At 54.1% G+C, this 22,656-nt stretch overlaps 2 protein-coding genes and 1 non-coding gene across 9 annotated transcripts; all 3 read right to left on the bottom strand.

Annotated features, from left to right (window-relative positions):
* Positions 1–3,427: 3,427 nt before the first annotated feature.
* On the bottom strand, positions 3,428–9,284 carry LAT (linker for activation of T cells). Of its 5 annotated transcripts, XR_011424696.1 has the most exons (15): positions 8,965–9,275; positions 8,741–8,780; positions 8,344–8,446; positions 8,119–8,146; positions 7,975–8,009; positions 7,630–7,717; positions 7,434–7,498; positions 7,314–7,343; positions 7,168–7,231; positions 6,995–7,095; positions 5,278–5,340; positions 5,014–5,076; positions 4,839–4,922; positions 4,438–4,686; positions 3,428–4,282 (listed from the first exon to the last, which is right to left on the bottom strand). XR_011424696.1 is itself a non-coding variant. In XM_070232053.1 (14 exons), the coding sequence occupies exons 1-13, from the start codon at positions 9,150–9,152 to the stop codon at positions 4,846–4,848; spliced, it is 945 nt and encodes a 314-aa protein (XP_070088154.1). In that variant the 5' UTR covers positions 9,153–9,275; the 3' UTR covers positions 3,428–4,686; positions 4,839–4,845. The 5 variants fall into 5 exon arrangements, 4 of the variants coding, with proteins under 4 accessions (XP_070088154.1, XP_023471840.1, XP_070088153.1 ...); XM_070232053.1 differs by having other exon boundaries at positions 3,428–4,686; XM_023616072.2 differs by lacking the exon at positions 8,741–8,780 and having other exon boundaries at positions 3,428–4,686; positions 8,965–9,094.
* Positions 9,285–9,344: 60 nt separating this feature from the next.
* SPNS1 (SPNS lysolipid transporter 1, lysophospholipid) lies at positions 9,345–17,732 on the bottom strand. 3 transcript variants are annotated; one of them, XM_070232047.1, is made up of 13 exons: positions 17,078–17,732; positions 16,560–16,851; positions 16,400–16,465; positions 14,586–14,722; positions 13,290–13,441; positions 13,125–13,191; positions 12,189–12,334; positions 11,726–11,881; positions 11,209–11,398; positions 10,803–10,868; positions 10,433–10,531; positions 9,931–10,102; positions 9,345–9,663 (listed from the first exon to the last, which is right to left on the bottom strand). In XM_070232047.1, the coding sequence occupies exons 2-13, from the start codon at positions 16,798–16,800 to the stop codon at positions 9,569–9,571; spliced, it is 1,587 nt and encodes a 528-aa protein (XP_070088148.1). In that variant the 5' UTR covers positions 16,801–16,851; positions 17,078–17,732; the 3' UTR covers positions 9,345–9,568. The 3 variants fall into 3 exon arrangements, with proteins under 3 accessions (XP_070088148.1, XP_070088150.1, XP_070088151.1); XM_070232049.1 differs by having other exon boundaries at positions 17,098–17,702; XM_070232050.1 differs by lacking the exon at positions 17,078–17,732 and having other exon boundaries at positions 16,560–16,940.
* On the bottom strand, positions 11,650–11,768 carry MIR9130 (microRNA mir-9130). Its single transcript, NR_128163.1, has one exon. It is a non-coding gene; the product is annotated as a microRNA mir-9130 (primary transcript).
* Positions 17,733–22,656: the final 4,924 nt, after the last annotated feature.

The raw sequence follows: 22,656 nt of genomic DNA, 5'->3' as shown, positions 1-22,656 counted from the left end.
TCTCCTCACTCACCCACCAGTGCTCTTGCCACCAGATGCCGCCTTCATTTTGGATCGAGAGCCCCTCAGCTCTCAGACCAATAACACCAAACAAATAAAGCAACTGTAAGGAAAACCCAGAGAGTGTTCCCTGAGGGGCTTGAGGAGGAAGATGGGACAATAGAAGGCACTGGGGGCAGACCTGTGTGCACAGGACAGATGGGTCACCTGGCATAGGATGTTCGTCCAGGTGTCTCTGAGGGGCAGGTAGAAGAGACGGAGAGGGAGGAAAAAAGTGAGTCTGGAAGTTTCTCATATTGGTTACAAGGGGCTCATCCCCCGCCAGGCTGACCTGATTGTGGTTGGGATTTGGTGAAAATGATAGCAGCCATGGTTATCCATTAAGAATCTTTTTGCTGCAAGTGTCAGAAAGCCTGGCTGAAATTGACCTAAGAAAAAAACAAAAATATTTTTGATTGCTCATCAAGGAGTGATGGCTTCATGCACATTGGATCTGGGTGCTGAGGCTATCAGGACTCAATTCTCCTATTTTCCCTTTCTATCGACTCTGCTTTCCTCTCTGGTGCCTTCCTTCTCTGGCAGCCTCTCTCCAAGTGGAAGCCTGCAAAACTCCAAGCCTATGTCTTATGGGCTTGGCACCCCATGGATAAAGCCCTGTTCTTTCCAATTAGTTCCACCAAAGTCTCAGGAATGTGTCTCATTGGTCTGAACTGGATCATGTGTCCCTGTATCCACCAATCACTGTGGCCAGAGAGTGAGGTATAATGATCGGCCAATCCTAGGTCACAGGCACAGCTAAGCAGTCAGTCCCGCCTCAGCCTCAGAAACATTTCCAAAGCAAATCTGAATGGCGTCATTGGAAGGAGGAGGAATGGATGCCAGGAGGGCAAAAAGAAAAGATGTCCTTTGTGGATGTTAAAAGGTGGCCTGCAAAATGCTAAAAACATTCTTTCAAAGGTTCTGAAGTCAAATAAATTTGGGAAAAAGTGAGTTAGGCAAAGAGAAACAAAGACATTTATCATGGATGTCTAAGAGCCGTTAACTGGTGGATGCGCATTTGACTCTGCAAGGGGGCGTTAGAGAATGCCCCTTTTCCCAAACTCTCCCGACCACAGAATTCCTTCTTGAGAAGCTTCTCCAGGACTCACGGGCCACACAGTGCATTGTGGGAAAGCTGCACTGAACACTGCAGAGAGCCAGGCTCTGGTAGCAAGCTCTGGTAGCAGGCACTGTGGCCGCCCTGGCATGTTTCAGTGCACACTGGCCTGCACGGCTGCCACCACCCGCCTTCCTTTGCTCAGGGCTTGTTCTGGCCACTGGAGCCCCGTGCCCATGTGACTGGCAGGCCAGAAGTTCTGGAGAATTAACATCCCCCAGGAGAAGCCTCAGCCAGTGACCCCAGCTCCCTCCCAGGCCAGATGGCTGCCAGCGGGCCTGGCAGGGCCGCACCCCATTGCCCGCAGTGGTAACTGGCTGTATGAGACACCCTTTGCTGGCTGCCTTCTCTTTCCTGTCTCACTCCCCTACTGCCCTGCCAGTGTTTCCTGGGACCACCTCCCAGATGAACTACTTGCACTGGGACCCTCAAGGACTGCTTCTGAGAGAACCCAGATCAAGAGAGCTGTTACCTCCCAATGGCTTTTAGAAGCACCCAGACGTCTACCCAAGCAATTCCAGAAACACTCTCTCACTGACCACTAAATCTACCTTTTGTCCAACAACAGACTTCAAGAAAAAATTTATTTCTGCTCCCCAGCTTCCATCTGCAGAGATTCTCCCCACTGACCACCCCAGTGCGCTAAGAAACTCCAGACCCAGCCCTGTGGACTTTGTCACATTGATTCTGCTCTGTCTGTCCTGCCTGGCTCATCGATTGGTGGAAGTAAAGCTACATCCTCTTGCCTGGTCCGAGAAACACAAATGGGAAAGTGCTTAGTGCCTCAGGGAATGGCCCCCCCCACCCCGACCCCACTATCCACCAAGGCAAGGACCAGAGACACCTTGGACTTCCCCATGTCTCACAGTCCACAGCCAACCTATCGCCCTGTCCCTTGCTTCTGCCTCCCAAACATCTGCTCATTCTACCACCTCTTTCCATTGTCCGTGCCCCGTCTTCGGCCAGTCCACCACCATGGCTCATGTGGATTATTCCAACAGCCTCCTCACTATTCCCACCTCACAGCCTTTGCATGTGCTGCTCCTAAGGCCTGCAGCAGCATGTGCAACTCACTTGCTTGGCACGGACAGACCAGCAACTCTCAGCCTCCTGTTTACTGTCTACTAAAGCCGCCCCACCCTCCTGCCCCCATCCATTCCCTCCTTGGGCCTTGGTCTCTTCTTCTTACAAAGCCATTCACATATGCAAAAGCTTAAAAGAACTACACATCTACTACTTGTGTACCCTGCTTAATAAGACACTACACGTATCCCTGAGGTCTTCCTGAACTCCTCCCAATTAGTCCTCCCCCCCGCCCCCACTCACCACTCTGCTGAATCCAGCACTCCTCATTCCTTTGCCTACACCTTGATACCCTTACATATATACATATTCCTGAACAATAGCTACAGTTTTTTCATGTTTTGCAATTTATGTAAATAAAACAACTTTTCTTTCTCTCACTCCACAAGCTGTTGGTGATATTTATCCGTGCTGATAGGTGTTGATGCCCTTCACACGTTTTTCCCTGCTGGTGAGCATCTGGGCTGGCTAGACGGCAGCTCCCTGCCCCTTCTCCCGATGAGGGCTGGCTGTTGTTTCCAGCCATTGCGATGCTGGCCTGAGCCTCCTGCGCCCACTCCCTTAGCCTGTGTGCTAGTTGTCAGGGTTTACACCCGGGAACTTGCTAGGTAAAGGGACGCCATTTTCAGCTTTACTGATGTTGCCAGATTGTTCTCCAAGGTGGTTATACCAACGTGCCTTTTTGGTAAACTGTTCTCTGTCCCTCAGAGACACAAAGGCGCCTCTGCCTCTTTCTATTTCCTCCAAATAATATGACTCAACTCCACCTGTCGATGCCCAGCTTGTCCGATCTCCTCCCCAGACCTGCCTCCCCCACTTCTCCAACTGGGCGTCTTACGAGCTCCCCGGTTTGGGGCAGCCAGTGCTGTGCACAACACCCGGAGTAAGAGACTGGCGGCGGTGACCCTGGAGGTGACAGAGCTAATCCCAGATTTGCCACTTTGGCTGTGTGCCTTTGGGCAAATCACTGCTCCTCTCTGAGCCTGTTTCATCACCTGTGAAATAGGGATGCCCACAGCAACCACAACAGGGGAACGACGGAGACTCGACACAAGCACGGACGTGCAGCAGGCACTCCCTAGAGAAGCTGGTGCTATCACCTCTGGAGCCCACAGAGGATGCCAACAACTTTGTGTATCACTCAAGACTACTTTGGCTGTATGTGACAGAAACCCCAGGTCAAGCAGGTCGAAGAAAACTGGTAATTTATTGGCCGGTGTAACTGGGAAGTCTGAAGGGGTGTCCTGCTTAAGGTGTGACTGGATCCGGGAGTTGTGACATCCCCAGGAGACGGGCCTGGTCCGTCTATGGGCCGTTCTCTCCTCCACGCTGGCTTCATTCTCAGGCAGGCTCTCCAAGTGGTGGCACTGGGACTACATTATTCCAGCGTAACAACTGCATGAACAGAAAGAGCTTCTCCTTTCACCACTTTCTGCCCAAGTCGCAGGGCTGGTCCTCACTGACCCAGGTTAGGCCACATGTCCACACCGGGGCCGATCAGTGACCAGAGTATCCACCAGAAGCTGCTACTCCAAGTGTGCTTCTCCGCACAGCAGTAGCAGAAGCACCTGGGAGCTCCTTAGAAACGCAGACTCTGAGGCCACACTCCAGACCTACTGAATCAGAAGCCACGTTTGAGCAGGACCTCAGCTGAGTCAGCCACACATCAAAGTCTGAACCGTGCTGCCCTGCACACTGACTTTTTGAGCTGCTTAGACAATTTCTAAGTTCTGTTTTATTGAGAACCATAAAAGGTAAGAATTAAGAAAGCCCTCTGAGGTCAAGTCCACCCCCTTGTTTTAAAGATGGAGAAGCTGGGGGCCAGCGGGGAGCAGTCTTGCTCTAGACTTTCACTGGGCGCCCAGTGCTACCCGACGCCCCGCTCTCTTCGACACAGCCATTGTCTGCCATCTCTGTGGGCTGTCTCACGGGGAGATGCGTCTGAGACGCAGAAGTGCCGGCCTGGGTCAGACTCGTCTCGTTCAGAAGGTGATGTGTCCCCGCCATCGTTCACACAGTCACTCACGGAGTACCTTGTCAGGACTGGCGGGAGCACATGTGTCTGTGGAAGACGGAGACCCACCGACACACACACACACACACACAGACACGCACACGTGGCCCTCAGGCACAGCCCGCCCTCAGCCCGACTCCAACCCACTGGGCTTCCCCGAAGCCAAAAGCACTACAGACCATACCAGCCTTTATTCTATGACCGAGTAGGGCTGGGCCCAGGGGAGTTCATTCTCAGGCTGCGTCAGAAGGTGCAGAGTGTTGGGGGCAAACAGACTGGACCCCAAAGTGACAATAAGTTAGGGGGGAAATTCTCAGGCTGTTATCAGGCTGGAGGCAGGACAGGGTGCCAAGTGGGGCCCCCCAGAGCCACTGCCAGCTGCCCAGCTCAGCTCTCCCAGGCAAGGCTGGTTCCAGGACAGGCACACCTCACACTGAAACACAAGAGGGCAGGGAGAGAGGGAGGGGTTATGGGGTAAGGGTCCCCAGAGTCAAAGAGGACAGGGCTGAGGTAGTGGGCAAGGCTGGGGGAGGAGGATGGGAGCCCACAGGCCCAGGGCAGGGCTGGGCTGGGCAGGACTCTCACCAGGCCCTCAGTTAAGCTCCTGCAGATTCTCATAATCTGGAGCTCCCTCTTCCTCATCCTCCACGCGCTGGGCTTTCCGGGTGGCTGTGAGAGCAGGGGAAGTTGGTCTCAGCTTATAAACCATCTCCCCCAGGCAGCTCCCCCAGCCTCTGCCCCCACCTCCCCCAGCACACACCAGGCTCAGTCCTCGCCGTGGGCTGCAGCTCCTGGGACACGTTCACATACTCCCGGCTCCCATCTGTGGGGACAGGTCAGAAGGAGAGACGGCCACACTGAAAGGAGCAGGACAACACCCAGGCAGAGGGCGAGGGAGGTGTAGAAGAGGTTGTGGGCACCCCCAGGGGTGGGGCCCAGACACACTGAGAGTGGGGGTGGGGAGTGAGGGTGAGGGAGAGAAGGTGGACCCTCAGAGGGCACCAGGGGGACACCAGCCACTCACCCAGAGACGCATCTGCACTCTCCTCACTCTCAGGAACGTTCACATAATCTTCACCCGACTCCACTACAGGAAAACCATCGGAGACCCCCAGCACCGTTACCCAGAGCCCTCAAGCATAGATTCCCAGGGCCCCCGAGGGAAGACACCCAGAGGCTCCCAACTGTGGACACCAAAGACTTTCAACATAACCAGCCTAAGACTCCCACACACGGACACCTAGAGCCCATCACCAGAGTCGGCCCCCAAGGGATGCAGGGACGGGGCTCCAGACCAGCGATGCCAGCAGCTGGATGAGGGCAAAGGCCATGTACTGGAGACAAGTAGGGCAACTTGACTAGAACTGATTGGAGGGAATGGAATTGTGGGAAAGAGGAGACCAGAAGACAGACCCCAGCATGCCCCGCAGTTAGGGAGCAGGGACGGGGAGAAGCTCGGAGCGGCGGGGCTGGTGGCACATGCGGAGGGGTAGATGACACTCAGGGTGGGCTGGGTCAGAGGTGCCGCCAGCTCAGCTGGCCCCTCTTCCCCAGCCAGGCCAGCCCTGCCCCCCACTCCTGTCTTACTCCCTTCAGAGCACCTATTGTCTTCGACAGTATCGTGCTCTTTTACGTGTTGACTTGTTTCTCCACGAGGCCATGCACGAGGCAGACTCTGGAGCCAGACTATCCAGGTTCAAATCCAGCGCCAGCACTAACTTTGTAACCTCAGACAAGCTACCTAATTCTCAAGGTCTGTTTTCTCAACTACAAAATAGGGCGAGTAACAGTTCCCCCCTCCAAGGGCTGTTTTGAGGATTAAAGCAGCGAATACTAAAACAGGGCCTGTCATATAGTAAGCGCTGTCATCATACAGACGGGACAACTGAGGCACAGGAAGGGAAGGGACAGGCTCAACAGCACCTGGGCATTGTGACATTTAATAAGTTAGTACATGGAAAACTCTTAGCAGGGCATGGAGCAGGCCCTCAACAAACCCTAGCTCTTTTATCATGACTCCAGCCCATTAGCTGTTGTATCAGAGGCCCCAGTGAATATGACAAATGAATGAGTGAGTGAAGGAAGGAACGAACGAAAAGAAGCACTTGGACAAATGATCTGGAGCCCAGGAGAGAGGCGGCAAGTTGGGAATATGGACAGCAAATGAAGCCAGGGTGTAGAAGGCATGGCCCAGAGCGAGGGTAGAGGGAGAGGAGAGTAGGAGAGCCCTGATGATCAGCGACACTGAGGAAGCCAGCTCACAGGCAGGAGGCGACCAAAGCAAAGGGGGAAAAGCAGCTCAAAGGAAACGGAAGAAATGCAGGAGGCAGAGGAAAACTCCCAAAACAACCCAAAAAAGACAACGCATAATCAATACCCTTAGAGATGTACCAGAGGATACTAGCTCCATGAACAGGAGGCTATAAAAAAGGAATAGTCAGAGATCAAGAAAGAGCTTTTCTTTTTTGAGAGAGAAAGTAAAAGAATGGAGTCAAAAGAAGAAGAAAGTCAAGGAAATCTCACCGACAATAAAAGGAAAAGACAAAAAGATAGGAAAGAGAAGAGAAAAAGTAAGAAAATGAGAAGATTGGAGCAGGAAGTCCACTATCTGAAGGACAAGAGTTCTAGAGAGAGGAGAGAACACGGAGGGGTAGCGAGCAGCAAAGAAATAACAGGAGAGAGAGGAGCGGAGGGGCTGCGGCGCGGAGGCGCTGGAGAGTGGCCAGAAACGGCCGACTCACTGGAGAAGGCGCTGTCCCGGAGGCCGGGGTTCTTGGACACGGGAGCTGGTGGGACGACGGTGCTGGCGGTGGTGGTCGGGGCAGGGTCAGGAAGCACAACCCTGTGGGGAGGTCAAGAGGAAGGTGAGCGAGGACCCCCGGCCTCAGCCCCCTCCTCCCGCCTGGCCACTCACAAGTAGCCCTCGTTGTGATAGTCCTCCTCATCCTCGTCGTCCTCCGCGTCCTCACAGACCGGCTCTGGGGGTAACGACACAGGGGTCAGCAAAGCCCAGAGCAGGCCTCAGCCTCCCCCGAGCGAGGGCACCCGGCCCAGACGCACCCTCATTCTCATAGCTCGCCACACTGTTGGCTGCAAAGAGAGAGTGAGGGAGACTGTGTCAGCTCAGGCAGGGCCTAGCCTCCGCGCAGCCCCAGCCCCCAGGCCCCGCTCCATGCTTACCACCATCCGAGCCTTGCCGGGAAGATGGCATGTGGTGGGAGCCCCCGGGGGGCTGTGGGGATCTCCTGGAAGTCAAAGGTTAGAGGTCATGCTGGGGTGGGGCTCTGGGACAACAGGGGTTATAAGAGGGAAAGAGGCCCCAATCCAAGGAGGTGAGGAGTAAAGCGGGGAATCTGGAGAAGAAGGGGCTACTTACGGGATGGGGAGCAGGTCTGGCTGGCTCAGGGGTGGAAATGAGGTAACAGGCGGGTAGGAAGTGGCTGGTGGCCATGGGACAAGTGTTGCTGAGGACACAGGACCAAGTTGAAGGAACGACTCCAGACATCACGCCCCTACCTTCGTTGAGGCCTCAGGGGCAGGCTAACCCCTGAAACCCCCATGCCCTGGACAGGCCTAAGGGCACCCATTTCCCTCCCCATCCCCAGCTCAGGTCAAGGCCATGTGGACACCACAGGGGGAATCTGAACAAAGGCACACGCTCTCTCATACTCCAGGGGACCCTCTCTCCTACCCTCAAGGGAGGGACCCTCCGTGTACTCACGAGGCCGTTTGATCACGATGCTGCTTGGGGTCAAGCTAGCAGGAGAGACACAGCTGGAGAAATGGCCAGGAGAGGCCCAGCCAGCCTCCCAGCCCAGCCCCACACGGGTACTGAGAGAGACGCAGGGTCAATGGGGCGACTCACCTATCAGTGGCAGCACTGTCATATGAGCCTGGGGGAAGAGAGGGCTGGTGAGGCAGGAAAAGGGAATGAAGAGGGTTGAGGGTGATGGCGTCGGGTGCTCTCAGCGTCTCCGCGCGCAGGACAGAATTAGGGAAGGTTAAAGACGGAGTAAGGGGTTGGGGGGGCGGGGTGAGGACCCCTGTCAGTGTGTCCAAACATTGGGTCACCCCACAAGCTCCCACTCACCTGGCAGCTCTCGGCAGCGCACACACAGTGCCATCAGCAACACGGCCAAGAGAGGCAGCAGCAGGGGGCCCAGCACGGAGGGGATCAGGATGGCCGCCTCCATCTGCAGGAGAGAGCTTGGACCAGGCCTGGCTGCTCGCCACAGGCCCCTCGGGGCAGAGCTGGTGCAGGGCAAGGAGTGGGCCGGCAGGGTGCAGGGCCCAGCAGGTACCAGGCTGGAGCTGGGTGGGGGGCAGCTGTGCCCTGCTTGGGGGCCCTGGATCGCCCCCCCTTGCTAGGCTGACTGGGGGTCAGGACTGGCTCTGGAAGACCCTTGATCCCAGGGCAGCCAAGCCAAGGCCTGGGCTGGAGTCTGGGGCACCAGCCACCCTGCGTGGACCCTGCACCCCAGCCCTACCTGCCCCTCTGTTCGACACCCGGCTCTCCTCCGCACCCGCCTGCAGCAGGAAGCTGTGGTGAGGCCGGGTGAGGGCAGGAAATCATCCGGCTCCTCAGCCGGCTTCACCCGCCCCCTTCCCACCCCCACCTAGCCAGTGGGGAGGGGGAGGAAGAGGCCCAAGGAGCCGCCCCCAGGCCCTCAAGAAGGGTCTACTGGCCTCCAGGACAAGTGGCAACTCATACCAGCAGGAGGAGGGGAGACTGGCAGGCCAGCAGCCGGAGCCTCCACAGCCACGGCCCAAGAAGGCAGCAGGGAGGGAGGCTCTGCCACTGGGAATCCAGAGAGGCACAGAGCACTGGCCACCCCCACCCCTCCTTTGGCCGACCTGCCAAGACGGGCAGGCTCTGGGGGAAACGTGAGCATGACTCATGGTCACACCAAGCCAGCTCACTCCACCCTCTCATTCACGCAGCCCCGAAGGGCCAGGATTTGCCCAAGGCCCCACAGGAGTGACCCAACAGCCCCCGGGAGCCCTTGGACCCTGGGGCCAGAGATGGGCATCCCCTGCAGGCCAGACGTCAGAAGTCACTAGCACCCAGAGAGACTCAACAGGCACTTGGGGTCTGGCTACAAATTTTATTTAGTTACAAATAGCACCGAGCCCCTGGGGCTGCTCCAGTGGAGGGGGACCACCCTCCCAGACCCCCACCACCCCTCGCTTGGCTACCCGTGTAGTGTGTGGGAGCTGGAACACGGCCCAAGGCTCCTCCCAGAAGCTGGGCCAGGCTGAGGGTTTGGGCCCGGCACCTCATGGGGTAGGTGTGCAGGTGGGTGAGTGACAGCCCCTCAGATGAGCACACTGGACACAGGTACCCGGGTGGAGCGGCCTCGCTGGGGCACCACAATACGGTCATCTGTGGGCCCTGCCTCACGTAGCAGACCTGCCAGGAAGGGGTCAGAGCCAGGGCTGGATGCACAGATAGACTCAAAGCCAGGGAGGAGACCGAGAGGCAGTGGGCACTGGACAAGGCAGCAGAGCCACCAGGGCTGTGGACACACGGGCGTCAGCTTGTTGGACAGGCAGACGTGAAGCTGGATGAGGGGAGGGCTATGGACTGAGGGATGACACACACACAGGACTGGACAGACGGATGGATGGACAAGCAGGGCAAGGAGCTGTGGATAGACAGAGGGAAGGCCCAACTGACCCTGCACATGCAAGTGGGCTCGCTGACGGTCACCCTCAATGAAGATGGCAGTGCCCAGGAAGGCTGCACCACCCAGCGCCCCGACGAAGGCGCACAGCATGAGCGAGAACTGCAGGGCCCGGAACTCGGACAAGAAGGAGGGTGGCCAGCGCCGGCGGAGGCGGTCGGAGATCTGCCAGAGACAGGAGAGGAAAGCCAGGAGACAGAGTCAGCGGCGCAGGGAGAGCCCCCGAACTCCAGAAGAACACAGACTGCAGCCAGGAAGGGCAGGAGGGCTGGACCGCCAGGTGAGCTCTGTGGCCTCACTGTGGGACTCTGCCAGGACAAAATCCTTCCTGTCCAGTTAAGGATCCAAGGTGAAGGGGGACTGGCACAGAGGGCGCAGACGCCTAACTGGGGCCTTCCAACGTGGCTCAGGCTCAGGCCGGTGGCTACCAGCTGGTGCTGGGAACACAGGGTCCCCTGACCCCCACCCCAGGCCAAGCCAAGGGGCAGTGCTCACCAGGCCAATGAGGTAGGGGCTCCCAGCATCACCCAGCAGGTGGGACAGCACAATCTGGAAGGCCTCGGCGGTAGAACGTCGTGTGGGGATCACCACGTACTGGGGGGAGGAGGGGCAGGAGGCAGAGGCTGAGGACAGGGCGAAGGCTCAGCCTGGGCTGAGGTCAGAGGTGAACCCCAGCTCAGACGTGTGACTGGGGTGCAGGGCAGGCCAAGACTACAAGCCCATCGGGGGCTGGACTCTGAAGTCAGTCTGGGGCTGGTTTTGAAAATGAAATAAAGGCCACAATTCAAGGGAAGTGAGACCTCCTGCCCCCACTCCCTGTTCTCATCAGCCTCTGGGCTAACCCTGGAGTGGCCCAGCTACTCACCAGCAGAATGTCAGCCACAATGGCCCAGTTCATGGACAGCAGTGTCTCTCCAACAAAGATGAAAATCTGGGGGATGGGGGAGTCTTCATCACAAGAAGACCAAACACATGGACGGTTTACCATGTACCAGGCTCATCTGTTAACTCATTTAATCCTCACAACACCTCTATGAGACAGATACTACTATTATTCCCATTTTACAGATGATGAAACCGAGCACAGAGAGGTTAAGTGACTTGCCCAATGCACACAGCTAGGAAGGGCCAGAGCTGAGATGCAAAACCAGGCATTCCTGCTCCAGAGTCAGCTCTGAACCACTATGCTGGTTGACCCCAGTCCTGCCCCAGTGCCCTGTTCCTCCATCTTGGATCCACGACACCCCCCTTGATACCTGCTGGCTACTCACATAGGTGGCCACGATGCTACCACGGGCACAGGCAAGAGAGAGGAAGAGGAAGGGTGCGGAGCCCAGGAGGCCAGCAGCACAGACGAGTGGGTCAGCCCGGGGGTTGGAGCGGCGGAGGCGGCGGCTGACCTCCACACCCAGGCCCACACCCAGGACCCCAGTCAGGCAGGTGATGAGCCCGAAGATGAGGCTGGGGGGAGGGGTGTGGATGGGGGTTGGACCCTCTGCCTGCAAAGCCCCCTAGCCTCACCCCCACAGCCTGGAGAGGAAGCTGGTGCATCCCAAGCCCCCTCACAACCCAGGTCCATCTAGGCACAGACCTCATGGTTCACAGAGCTCCCAGATGAAGGCATCACCCCATCACCTGCTTCCCAGACCAGGAAACGGAGCCTCGGGGAGAGGAAGCAGCTTCTGGAGCTGGGGTTCAAACTCTCCCCGCCTGAGCCTGAGCTGCAGACTCTCTCCACTCCATCCCCTGCCACCTGCAGGCCACCCAGCCCAGCCTCAATCTGGGTACCTGTCAGAGGAAGAGCAGGAGTCTCCAGGAAGGCAGGGTGGGGTCTCCCCCAAGACCACACGGGAACGCAGCAAGAACGCAGGAGCCCAGAGAGCCAGGGAGCCCGTGACAAAGGCCACAGCAGTGAAGCCCAGGGAAGACAGGATGAAACTAGGGCTGCACACAGGTGGGAGGGAGGAGTCAGACTCCACTGAGGTGTCAGGGTAGGAGATCTCTGTTCACCCTTCCTGGCTTATTTTAATAGGGTCAGGGCCCTGGCTGTGGAGGCTGTCCTGGCTCCCAGGATCTGGGCCTGTAATTCAAGCTGCTGCCACAAGGAGGCAGTGGTGACTGAATTCCGGGCTGAGGGGTAGGGCCAGCTGACAAAAAAGTAAATGAAGACCACACCCATGTAAATCTCAAACTAGACGTCAGGATTCCCCTGGGGGCCCCAGATGTTGGGCCAGGATGGAACTAAACTCACTTTCTTGCCAGAGCCCTCAGATCCGCCCACCACGAGGTGGGGTTTAAGGGTGGTGAGTCCAAGTGGCGCTCCACAGCCCCTCTTGGCGGCTCCCGTACTACCAGGAACAGCAGCAGAACAGCCACCACTCCTAGACCTGGTGTCACCTAGGGGAAGAGTGGGCTTCAGGACACGCACAGGCAGGGACACACTCAACCCTGGGGCTGGGAGAAAGTGAGGGGGTGGTAAGGCAACTCAGGCCCCAAGACCTCAAACACCTGGGTAAGTGTCTGCTCAAGGAAGCTGAACCTGCAACTGGGGAGAGAGGCAAATGCCACTAGGGGCCCATGTCTGCAAGCCTAGCTGCTCCCTCTTTGCTAACAGTACTCTAATCTTCTTTGGGGAAACCACTCCCCCTTTTTTCAATCCACCTAGCGCAAACAGGGCAGGGCTTGGCCAAGAACAGTAGTGTTAACCTCCCAGCCTCCATGATTGATTCAGTGGCAGGCATGTGACCCATGTTCATTTAATCAGACGCCATCCAGACTATTGCCCAAGTATTTAGGGTGCCAGTGTTTCTAAATGGGAAGATAAACACGTGGAGCTTTCCTTTGCTTGAGAATGAAGTTAACACAGAAGAGAGTAGAGCTGAGAAAAGGATGATCCTGTGAAGTGTGGGAGTCCTGGATCCAGCTTTACCTGAAGCCCATCCTGGGACTTTCCATTATGAAGCCAAGACAGTCCCATTTTGGGGCTTACAGTTTTACAATGGGCTTCTGTCACCTGCAACCAAGAGTTGTGGCTTGGTTGCATGTGACATGGCTTCATGGTGAAGGCATCCGGGCTTCCTGAAGGCTTGAAAGAGTGAGTGCTGCCTCAAAAGGGGAATGTCTGAAGGTAGGAGAGGGGCATCAGTGATAATGCTGCTGACCCTCCACAGGCCGTGACTGGACTCACCCTCAGAGCCCAGTGCCAGTCACCAGCCACATCCTTCACTTTGGAACCTGCAATATAACCCAGCCCACTGGGGGAAGGGGGTGGGAAAGGAGAGGAGACAGCTGGTCAGCCGTGTCCCCCACGCCAGGCCCTTCTGCCTCCCTACCAGGCCCCAGGTCCACTCACCTGCCCACTGGGATGGCGAAGTAGAAGACGCTGAGCATCCGACTCCGCTGGTCCGCCACGAAGAGGTCAGCGATGAGAGTGGGTGCGATGGTGGAGTAACTGGCCTCCCCGACCCCCACTAGGCCCCGGGTCAGAAGAAGCAGCCAGAATCGCTGAGGAAGGAGACATGGGGGAGGTGGCACCCCACCCTGCAGCCAGCCTCCCAGCCTACCTCACCAGCCGGCTCTGGAGAGGCAGCAGGGACGGCGGGAGAGAACTGGGTTTTAGAATCAGACAGACCTGAGCTTGAATCCTGGCTCCACTACTTACTAGCTGTGACTTTGGGAAAGCAACTTAACCTCTCTGAGCCTCAGTTTCCTCATCTGCAAAAGGTGGATAATAACAACTTGTTCACATAACTATTGTGAGGATGGGACAAGAAAAAGTACCCAGTAGGTACAAAAATAAATCTTAACTTCTATCTTGCCCACCCCACCCAAGATACCCCAAGGGGGCATGATGATCTTAGGTAGGGGGGCTATTTGTCTAACAGACACTTGAAGCTAAAACAGGGTACCATCACCCACAGAGAGTACGCAGTACCTGGGACTGGGCTGAGGACAGAGTCCTGGGGCAGAGAGTGAGAACAGACAAAGGAGATTTCAAAGGAGCAAAGAAGCAACAACCAGGAGGCAGGAGGAAAACCAGAAGAGTGGCATCACAGATGTTAGAAGAGGGTTTCCGGAAGAAAGAAGTGGGTCAATAGAGCCAGAGCCTCCCAGGAGATATAGCGCGAGCAGGACTACAAAGTAGGAGCTACACTTAGCAACCAAGAGGTCATTGTTGACTTTGGCAATGGAGTGGTGGCGGCAGGTCAGCCAGCAGCGCTCAAGGTGGGAGCAGGAGAAGAGGAAGTGCAGGCAGAGTGAGAGCCTCTCCCTGGGTGCCCTCACCCAGACCGGAGCTAGGTTAAGGGGGCCTCTCGGGAAGTCTGACTAGGAAGGAGGGGAGGGAGGGAGGGAGGGCAATCCAGGTAATGTCTTCTCCATGGTAGAGAAATGTGAGTGTTTAGGTGTAGAGTGGAAAGAGTCAATGGTCAGGGAGAGAGGGGATGATGGACAGAAGAAGGTTCTGGAAGAAAAGGGGAGAGGACGGCGTGGGCGGATTAACTCAGGCAAGCAGCAGGTATAAGATGGCATAGACCAAGGCAACTGAAGAAGTTCCCCAGGCCCAGTCTGAAAGGATTCCCAGGAGCAGCAGCAAAGATTGATGGGGGAGGGAGGAGGGACCGGAAGAAGGAACCAGCACGGGGCCTACCTCTCTGGGGATGAAGGACGACCCCAGTGTCACCAGGGACCAGAAGGCAATGCCCCCGCACATGAGGTACTTCCGATTGTACCTGTCACCCAGGTAGCCAAACACAGGCGCCAACACCATGTAACTGGAGATGAACACTGGGGGGAAGCAGAGAGTCACGGCCCAGCCCAGCACACCTACCCTCCAACCCCCACTCCAGCGTAGGGAGGGAGAGCGGGGGCAGCAATAACCACAGAAGAACAGATCCCCAAGCTTCTCCTCACCAAGAGCTCATACCCGCCGCATATCCCAACCCTGAAACCGCCAGAGCTCCCAGCCCCATCTTCCATGTTGTTCAGACCTTCCACTGTAGAATGGATGGCCCAGCTGACTTGTCTCTTTCTCCTATCGAGCCGAGAACAAAATCCAAACTCCACACCAGGGAGTTCGGTCATCTAGTCCCTCCCTACCTCTCCAACCTCCTGTTCAACCACTTTCCCTTCTCCGTACCCCAACGGCCCAAGTGCCAACCTCAATACCATCTTAGGGTTTTTACACCTGCTGTCCTCTCCATCTGGAACATTCTATCCTCTACCCTGAACTTCACAGAGCTTAGCTCCTTGAGGTTCCAGCTCAGACACCTTCCCAACCACCACACATCCAGTCCCTCTCTTTTCTTTTTTTTTACTCTTTTCTTTTACATAACCACTTTTCTTATAGAAAATCATCTCATCATTAGTTTAGGTTTTTATGAACTGTTCCCCTCATGCACAGAATGTTGACTTCATGAAGACAAGGACCTTGCCTGTATTGGCCATGACTGCGTTTCCATCACTAACACATGGCCTAGCACAAAACAGGTGCTCAATAAACACGTGTGGAATGAAAAAATGAGTAAGGCTGTTGAGAAAAACTCGCTTCTTCTCTAAGTAACTCTTTAGAGCTTTGCAGACCTTGACTTATGATCTCATTCTCATTTCTCCAAAAACTTTGCCTTAAATACTTCCAGCTCCTTATTGGCCTGGAGTGGAGTAAAGAATACTGCAAGATCTGGTTTCAAATTCCTGTTCTGATTCTAACTTGTTGTGTGACGCTGGGCAAGTCTTAACTCATCTCCAAGCCTCAGTTTCCTTATAAAAACGTAGATAATATTATCTGCTTCCTCTATAAAATAAGAATAATAACACCTATTTCTTGACTGATGGAAGGATTAGAAGACAATGGGCATAAAAGGTCTTGGGCAAGTTCTGTAGACGTTATCGCCACCTCCTCCGGGGCCTGGCACAGTGCAGGTGCTCAGAAACATTCAAGAAATGAGGGAAGAAGGGACGAAGGAAAAGAGGATTTGGTCCTGGCTTTGCTTCTCCCACAAATCCCAAAGTCCTGAACAAGTAAAGCTCATCTCTCCCAATTCCAGACGCCCTCTCTCGCCATCATTTATGGGGTGCCTACCATGTCCCCAACACTGCACTGTGAACTTCACAGGCATTATCACATTTAATCCTCACATCAGCCCCATGAGGTCATCAGGGTTATTACCAGTTCCATCTCACCCACAAGGAAACTGAGGCTTAGAGACGCTGAGGGCCTTGCCTACCATCACACTGTAAGCGGAAAGCTGAGATTGCAACCCAGGTCTGTTTTAACTATCACTCGAAACTAACTCCTCTTTAAATGTGGTGTCCCCCCTAAACAGAACAGCCCCAGAGCCATCTCCTCCCCTAGCTCTGGCCACTGTACCTCCACTAAGAGGCCCCAGGCAGCCCGCATGGGGCCCCGACTAGGGTAGAAAAGGCAGAAGAGCCGCTGTGTGCCCAGGCAGAGTCTGCACTCACCGGTCTGGATGAGGCCCGAGCTACTGTCTCCAATGTTGAAGAACTGCTCGATGTCTGGAAGGACGCCTGGGAAACAGACTCAGGATGGGCTCCGCCAGGTAGCCTCACCTTCAGGACCCCGCTCCCTCCCCTCGTCTAACTTTCTCCCAGAAGTCGGTACCAGCCACGGTGAAGCGGTCCATGTAGTTGAGAAGGTTGATGTAGCACAGCACGGCCACTATGAGAGCCGAGCGGCCCGAAGACAAGCCCGTGATGCGCTGCAGCCCCTCCCGGTCCGGGACCTCGGGATCCTCGGACTTCGGGTTCCCCGGGGCCCCCGGTAACCCAGGGGTGCCGGGAAGCAGCCCGTCGTCCGTGTCATCCGCCTGGCTCAGGAAGGGCGCGGTGTCGGACCCGGACATGGTCCTGGGGGGCCGCGCCCACCCGCGCTCCGGTCCCACCGACGATTCCACCTGCGAGGGGAGGAGGCTGCAGAAAGGAGGATGGGGGGAACCCAGACGAGGTGCGCCCAGAGACCGACAGGAGCTGCCCCGAAGCACAGAGCACGGCTAGGATGGAAGCCGGGCCCGGTCACTCCTCCCCGTCCCGGCAGACACAGCGCGCGGAGGGGACGGGAGCGGGCCGAGGAGGGCGTCCCCCCCCACCCCCGCCCCCGCCCAGGTGGAAGCCATCCCTCACCCCGGATAGAAGCCCCCTACACTCGCTGTCACTCAGCCCCGGCACTGCATCGCGGCCGCCGCCATCTTGCCCTAGAGCCGGTCATGTGACGCCGGAGCGCGGTGCAGACCGCCCCGGTGCGCGCCCGCGACCGTGACCGCCGCCGACTACGGAAGCCGCCGCGGGCTCGCTGGTCGCCACGGTAACCGGGACCGGTCCCAAGCCCGGCGTCCCGCCGAGCCCGCCAGCCTAGAGGCTGCCCCGCTGCGTGGTGAGCTCGTTCCGCCCACTGAGCCTCGGCTTCCTCATCTGCAACCCCCACTTGGCAGACTTCTGACCAAGCGAGGTCAGACGAGGTAAAGGATTCTTGAAAAGTTCTGGAAATGGTAAATGTCTCCGGAAATGCCAGCGAACGGCTCTCGCTATCGGTGATGATTCTCTCTTCCTCGGTGCCTGGTTTGGGCTCCGTACATGCCCAGTGAGTGTTGAGTGAATGGATGTGGAGCAGCGGCCCCCAGCCCCGCCTCTCGCACCGCCGGGTCCCTGTGGCTCGGATTCCCTGTAAAGCCCTGGGCTTTCCCTGTGGACGGTGAAGGAAGCGTCCCCCGACGCCACCCGCCCCTCCGGAGCAGGTTTCCTCACCTCCACCGGGGCCGAGGCCCTTGCGCCCTCTGGTGGTCTCATTTGGGGCAGGCAGGGGCTCGAGGCCTAGGGAGACTCCTCGCTGCACGGCTGGAGGCAGAGAAAGACCACAGAGCCCGGGCTCGAAAGGACAGCTGGGGTCGTTCTTCACTGCCTGCCCGAGTCTCCAAGCTGCAGCTAACACACACACACACTAAGTAAAATTAGTCTAGTTCTACGCAAATGCAGCTTCAAGACCCCTCTTCCAACCGGACCGCTAAGCCCCTCTACTGAAATTCTTGAGTTTCATGGGGAGAGCATGGGGCTCCCAAGACATCTTATCACAAACTATTTTGAGTCATCAATACCCCTCTTAGGGTTGCCCCAGGAGATACTTCATGTTTCACAACCTTAAGTCTGGTCTCCCCAAGGGTTTTAGGGAAAGAGATGGAGACGAACTTCAGATTGTAGTCACTGAATTTCCTGAAAAAAAAATCAGGGGCCAGCCCAGTGGCACGGTGGTTAAGTTCGCACATCCGCTTCAGCAGCAGGGGGTTCGCAGGTTCAGATCCCGGCTGCAGACCTACGCACTGCTTGTTGAACCATGCTGTGGCAGGCGTCCCACATATAAAGTAGAGGAAGATGGGCATGGATGTTAGCTCAGGGCCAGTCTTCCTCAGCAAAAAAGAGGAGGATTGGCAGCAGATGTTAGCTCAGGGCTAATCTTCCTCAAAAAAAAAATGTGTGTGTATATATATATATGTATATATATTGAGCATCTACTATGTGCCTGGCATTGCACCAGGTGTCAGGCAAAAACAGATTTCGTCCCTGCACTTATGGAGCTTATCTGGAGGAGGCATAGCCATACATACGTAAACTGCACCTGTGAAATGAAAAGGCAAGCCACAGATGGGAAGAAAATATGTGCAAAGCATGTATCTGACAAAGGACTTATATCCAGATGTATAAAGAACTCTTAAAATGCAATAAACAGTGGAATCTAAAAAACAAACTCATAGGGAAAAAAAATCAGACTTGTGGTTACCAGAGGCAGAGGCGGGAGGAGGGGGAATCGGAGGAAGGCGGTCAGAAGGTACAAACTTCCAGTTATACGATAAATAAGCACTAGGGATGTAACGTACAACCTGATGACTGCAGGGAACGCTGCTGTGCGGTATATAGGAGAGTTGTGGAAAGTAAATCCTAAGAGTGCCCATCACAAGGACATTTTTTTCCTTTATTCTTTCTTTTGTATCTATAAGAGAAGATGGATGTTAGCTGAACCTATTGTGGTAATTGTTTCAGAATATATGTAAATCAAACCATCACACTGTATGCCTTAAACTTACACAGAGATGTATGTCGATTATTTGTGAATAAAACTGGAATAAAATTTGTCCAAGTCAAAAGGAAAACTCAAAAGAACAAAAACAGGTTTTTACATGGGCAAAAGATTTAAACAGACATTTCACAAAAGAAGATATATGAATGGTCAACAAGTATATGACACCATTGGTCTTTATGGAAAATAGAAATTAAAACCACAATAAGATACTACTGTACTAGAGTAGCTAAAAAAAAAGAAAAGCCATGATAATACCAAGTACCGGAAACGATATGGAGCAACTAGAACCCTCATGCCATGCTTGTGGGAATGCAAATAGTGCAGCTACTTGGGAAAATAGTTGGGCAGTTTATTTAAAAATTAAACATATACTTCCCATATAGCCCAGCAACTCCACTCTTAGGTATCTATCAACGAAAAATGAAAACACCTCCAAACAAAAACCTGTATGTGGGGGCCAGCCCCGTGGTACAGTGGTTACGTGCACTCGTTCCACTTCGGCAGCCCGGGGTTCGTCGGTTCGGATCCCGGGCGCGGACATGGTACCGCTTGGCACGCCATGCTGTGGTAGGCGTCCCACATATAAAGTAGAGGAAGATGGGCACGGATGTTAGCTCAGGGCCAGTCTCCCTCAGCAAAAAGAGGAGGATTGGCGGCAGATGTTAGCTCAGGGCTAATCTCAAAAAAACAAAAAAACCCCACCTGTATGTAAATGTTCATAGAAACATTATTCATAATAGGCAAAAAATGAAAAAAACCCATATGTCCATCAACAGGTGAGTTGTATGTACAATGGAATACTACTCAGTGATACACACAACATGGATAAATCTCAAAAAACATTGTTCTAAGTTAAAGAAGCTAGACACAAAAGCCTGCACACTGTGTTATTCCATTTATGTGAAAATTCAGAAAAGGCAAAACTAAAGTGACAGCAGATGAGTGGTTGCCTGGGGTCAGGGGGAGGAGGAGTGCATACATTTGCACGACTGTACGTCTTCTAAACCTCATTGAGCTGGTACTTAAAATGGGTGCATGTTTAGCCATGTAAATTAAACAATAAATTTTTTTTTAAAAAAAACCCTGTAGTCCAAACACAATAGCACTGGACATTAATGAAAATAAAATTTTGTAGTTATAAAGGTAAATATTTCAATGCTAATTAGTTTTGCCAAATGGGAAAAAATATTTGGCTCCCCTCTGAGTACAGGTGCTTTTTAATTTGATGGATCTCTCAATTAAAATTCTTTTAAAGTCAGATAAATAAATATGTACAGATAATTGGTTTAAACTGGACCCCAACTTTTGCTCTATTTGCTTTGGAAATTGTGATTCATGAAATATAAATACATGTGGAATTTCTTGAAAAAAAAGTTTACCTATGACAAGTGCCACAAAAAAGTCCAGCATATGAGTGTTAGAAGGACCTGATAACAGGGGCATTTGACCTGGTCAGTGAGGTTGAAAGCTCCTCTGAGGAAGTGGCCCTTGAGTTCAGATGTGGGGAGGGGTAATCACTGACTATGCCCAGGAGGAAAGAAAGAAAGCATGTGGAAAGCATGTGCAAAGGCCCTGCCACAGAATGAAGCATAATGAACACAAGGATCTGAAACAAGGGCAGTGTGGAGAGCACAGAGAGAGGGAGGCCTGCTGGGGAGCAGGCAGAGGCCAGGCTGGGCAGGGCCTAGGCCATGTTAAGGATCTCCTTCATATTAGAATCAGATTTGCGTTTGAGATCACTCTGGCTGCAGTGTAGACAGATTGGAGGGGGCCAGAGGAGCAGCAGAGCAACCTGGTAGGTGGCTATGGCACTAGACTAGGCTTGAGGCAGTGATGGCTCGCACCAGGATGGGATGGAGTGAGAGAAGTCTACAGCTTTGAGAACCGCTTGGGGCAGTTAAGTTGGCTGGTGATGGAGTGCAAATGGGGACAAACTGGTGTCAAGAGTGAAACTTTAGGTTTCTGGCACATGCAATGAGATGGATTCTTTGAGACAAGAAACTTATTTATTCATTCAACAAACATTTGCTAGGTAACTATGATGTGTCAGACACCAAGCTAGGGATCTTTGAGAAGACCAAGACATAGACCAATGGGTCTAAGGGTGTGCTGAGCTGGACCCCTGTTCCAGGCTGAGGTGGGATACACAAGAGGACACGGCCAATCCTATGGGGGCTTTATGGGGGAATTGACCCCTAAGTTGGAGGGAATGGCTGGGGTGGGGAGATGGGAGGCTTTAAAAGTGAGGCTACGGGAAAAAGTCACAGTGTCTTGCCACTGGAAGTGTGGTCAGCAGTGTCGCAAAACTAGCGAGCTTGTTAGAATGGCAGCGACTCAGGCCCCACCCCTGAGAGGCTGAATCCGCATCTGCCTTTCCCCCAGCTCCACAGCTGACTCTTGTGCACATGAAAGTGTGAGCACTGGTCTCCTTAAGAATTCGAAGTCAGGTGTCAGGCCCACCTGGTTTTACACCTGGCTGTGCATTCGGTGGCTGTGTGACAGTCTGGGGCAAGTTAATTAATCTTTCTAAGATTCTGCTTGTCTTCTGTATAATGGGAATAACACCACCACCAATCTCATAGGATTGCTCTGAGGACAAATGAGATTACGAAAATTGCCAAGCTTGGTATGTGGCACTGAGTAAGGGCTCATTAAAGTTTTAAAGTTTTCTAATCAGGAGAGTTTTAGAAAGATCACTGACAAGTGATCAATCTCTGATCAAGAGAATGAACAATCTCTCTCATCATAGAAGAAGTGCAAATTCTTTTACAATGAGTAGTCTTTTTCATATCCTTCCCAGATTAAGTGCTGGGGAAGATAAGAGGAAACTGGAACCTTCTAGCACTTGCTAATGTACTTATAAAGAGGGCCAGCCACTTGGATCAGCAGTCCTTCAGTACTCAAGAGAAACTGGGTAGCTGCATATTTCAACAGCTCGTGATTCCACTCCTGGACATAAACCGAAGGAAGTCTCACCCAGCGCCCAACAGGATCCAAGAGGGTTGCTGCAGTTGTAGGCAATAGCAACATCCTGCGGCTAGAGCTGGGTTTGGTGACCAGGGACAGAAATCCTCTAATAGCAGTGATTTCAACAAGACAGAAGTTCCTCTTTCCCGTGAAAGCCCAAAGGTCAGTGGGGCCGGTAAGATGCTGCAGAGAGGCTGACACGCAGGCTGCTGCTCTCCGTGTCCTGCCCTGCGTGGCCTCCTTCCCCAGGGTCACCTCTTGTCAGTAAGGTTGCTCCACTTCCAGTCAGCAGCAGAAGAAAGCAAAGGCGAGGGACACACACCGCCCCCTTATGGACACATCCTGGAGGCCACATCCCTCTTCCCCCTGCACCCCATGAGCCTAAATTGGCACTTGGCTACACCTGGTGACGAGGAAGGCTGGGAGGTACTGTCTTCCTTCTCAAGTCTCTGTGCTTGGCTGAAAACCAGGGCTTCTATTACCCTGGAAGGAAGAAGAATGGATGCAAGGGGACAACTACTGGTCTCAGTCACAGGGGCCATAGTGGGGGTCCCACAAGGGCCGTAAAGATGGAAATCCTCAAGTATACACAAACTGAATGTATTATCTTTTATTCTGTTGTGACTGAATACATAATTTTAATATGTTCAAACTTTTTTTTCTT

This window comes from Equus caballus, chromosome 13, assembly GCF_041296265.1.
Source record: "Equus caballus isolate H_3958 breed thoroughbred chromosome 13, TB-T2T, whole genome shotgun sequence".
Classification (NCBI taxonomy): domain Eukaryota; kingdom Metazoa; phylum Chordata; class Mammalia; order Perissodactyla; family Equidae; genus Equus; species Equus caballus.
This window is presented reverse-complemented; position numbering and strand designations above follow the sequence as displayed.

Bases quoted from the DNA above. Each gene is read 5' to 3' on its own strand.
- LAT (XM_070232052.1), bottom strand. From the start codon at position 9,152: ATGAGTCATGCTCACGTTTCCCCCAGAGCCTGCCCGTCTTGGCAGGTC. The intron at 8,447-8,740 runs GTAGGGCTGGGG...TCTCTCCTGCAG, and splicing joins GGTGTCGAACAGAGGGGCAG to ATGGAGGCGGCCATCCTGAT. The intron at 8,010-8,118 runs GTGAGTCGCCCC...CTCTCCTGCTAG, and splicing joins GACAGTGCTGCCACTGATAG to CTTGACCCCAAGCAGCATCG.
- SPNS1 (XM_070232047.1), bottom strand. From the start codon at position 16,800: ATGTCCGGGTCCGACACCGCGCCCTTCCTGAGCCAGGCGGATGACACG. The intron at 14,723-16,399 runs GTGAGTGCAGAC...GCTTCCCCCCAG, and splicing joins CTCGGGCCTCATCCAGACCG to TGTTCATCTCCAGTTACATG. The intron at 13,192-13,289 runs GTGAGTGGACCT...CCCTTCCCCCAG, and splicing joins TTCGCCATCCCAGTGGGCAG to TGGGCTGGGTTATATTGCAG.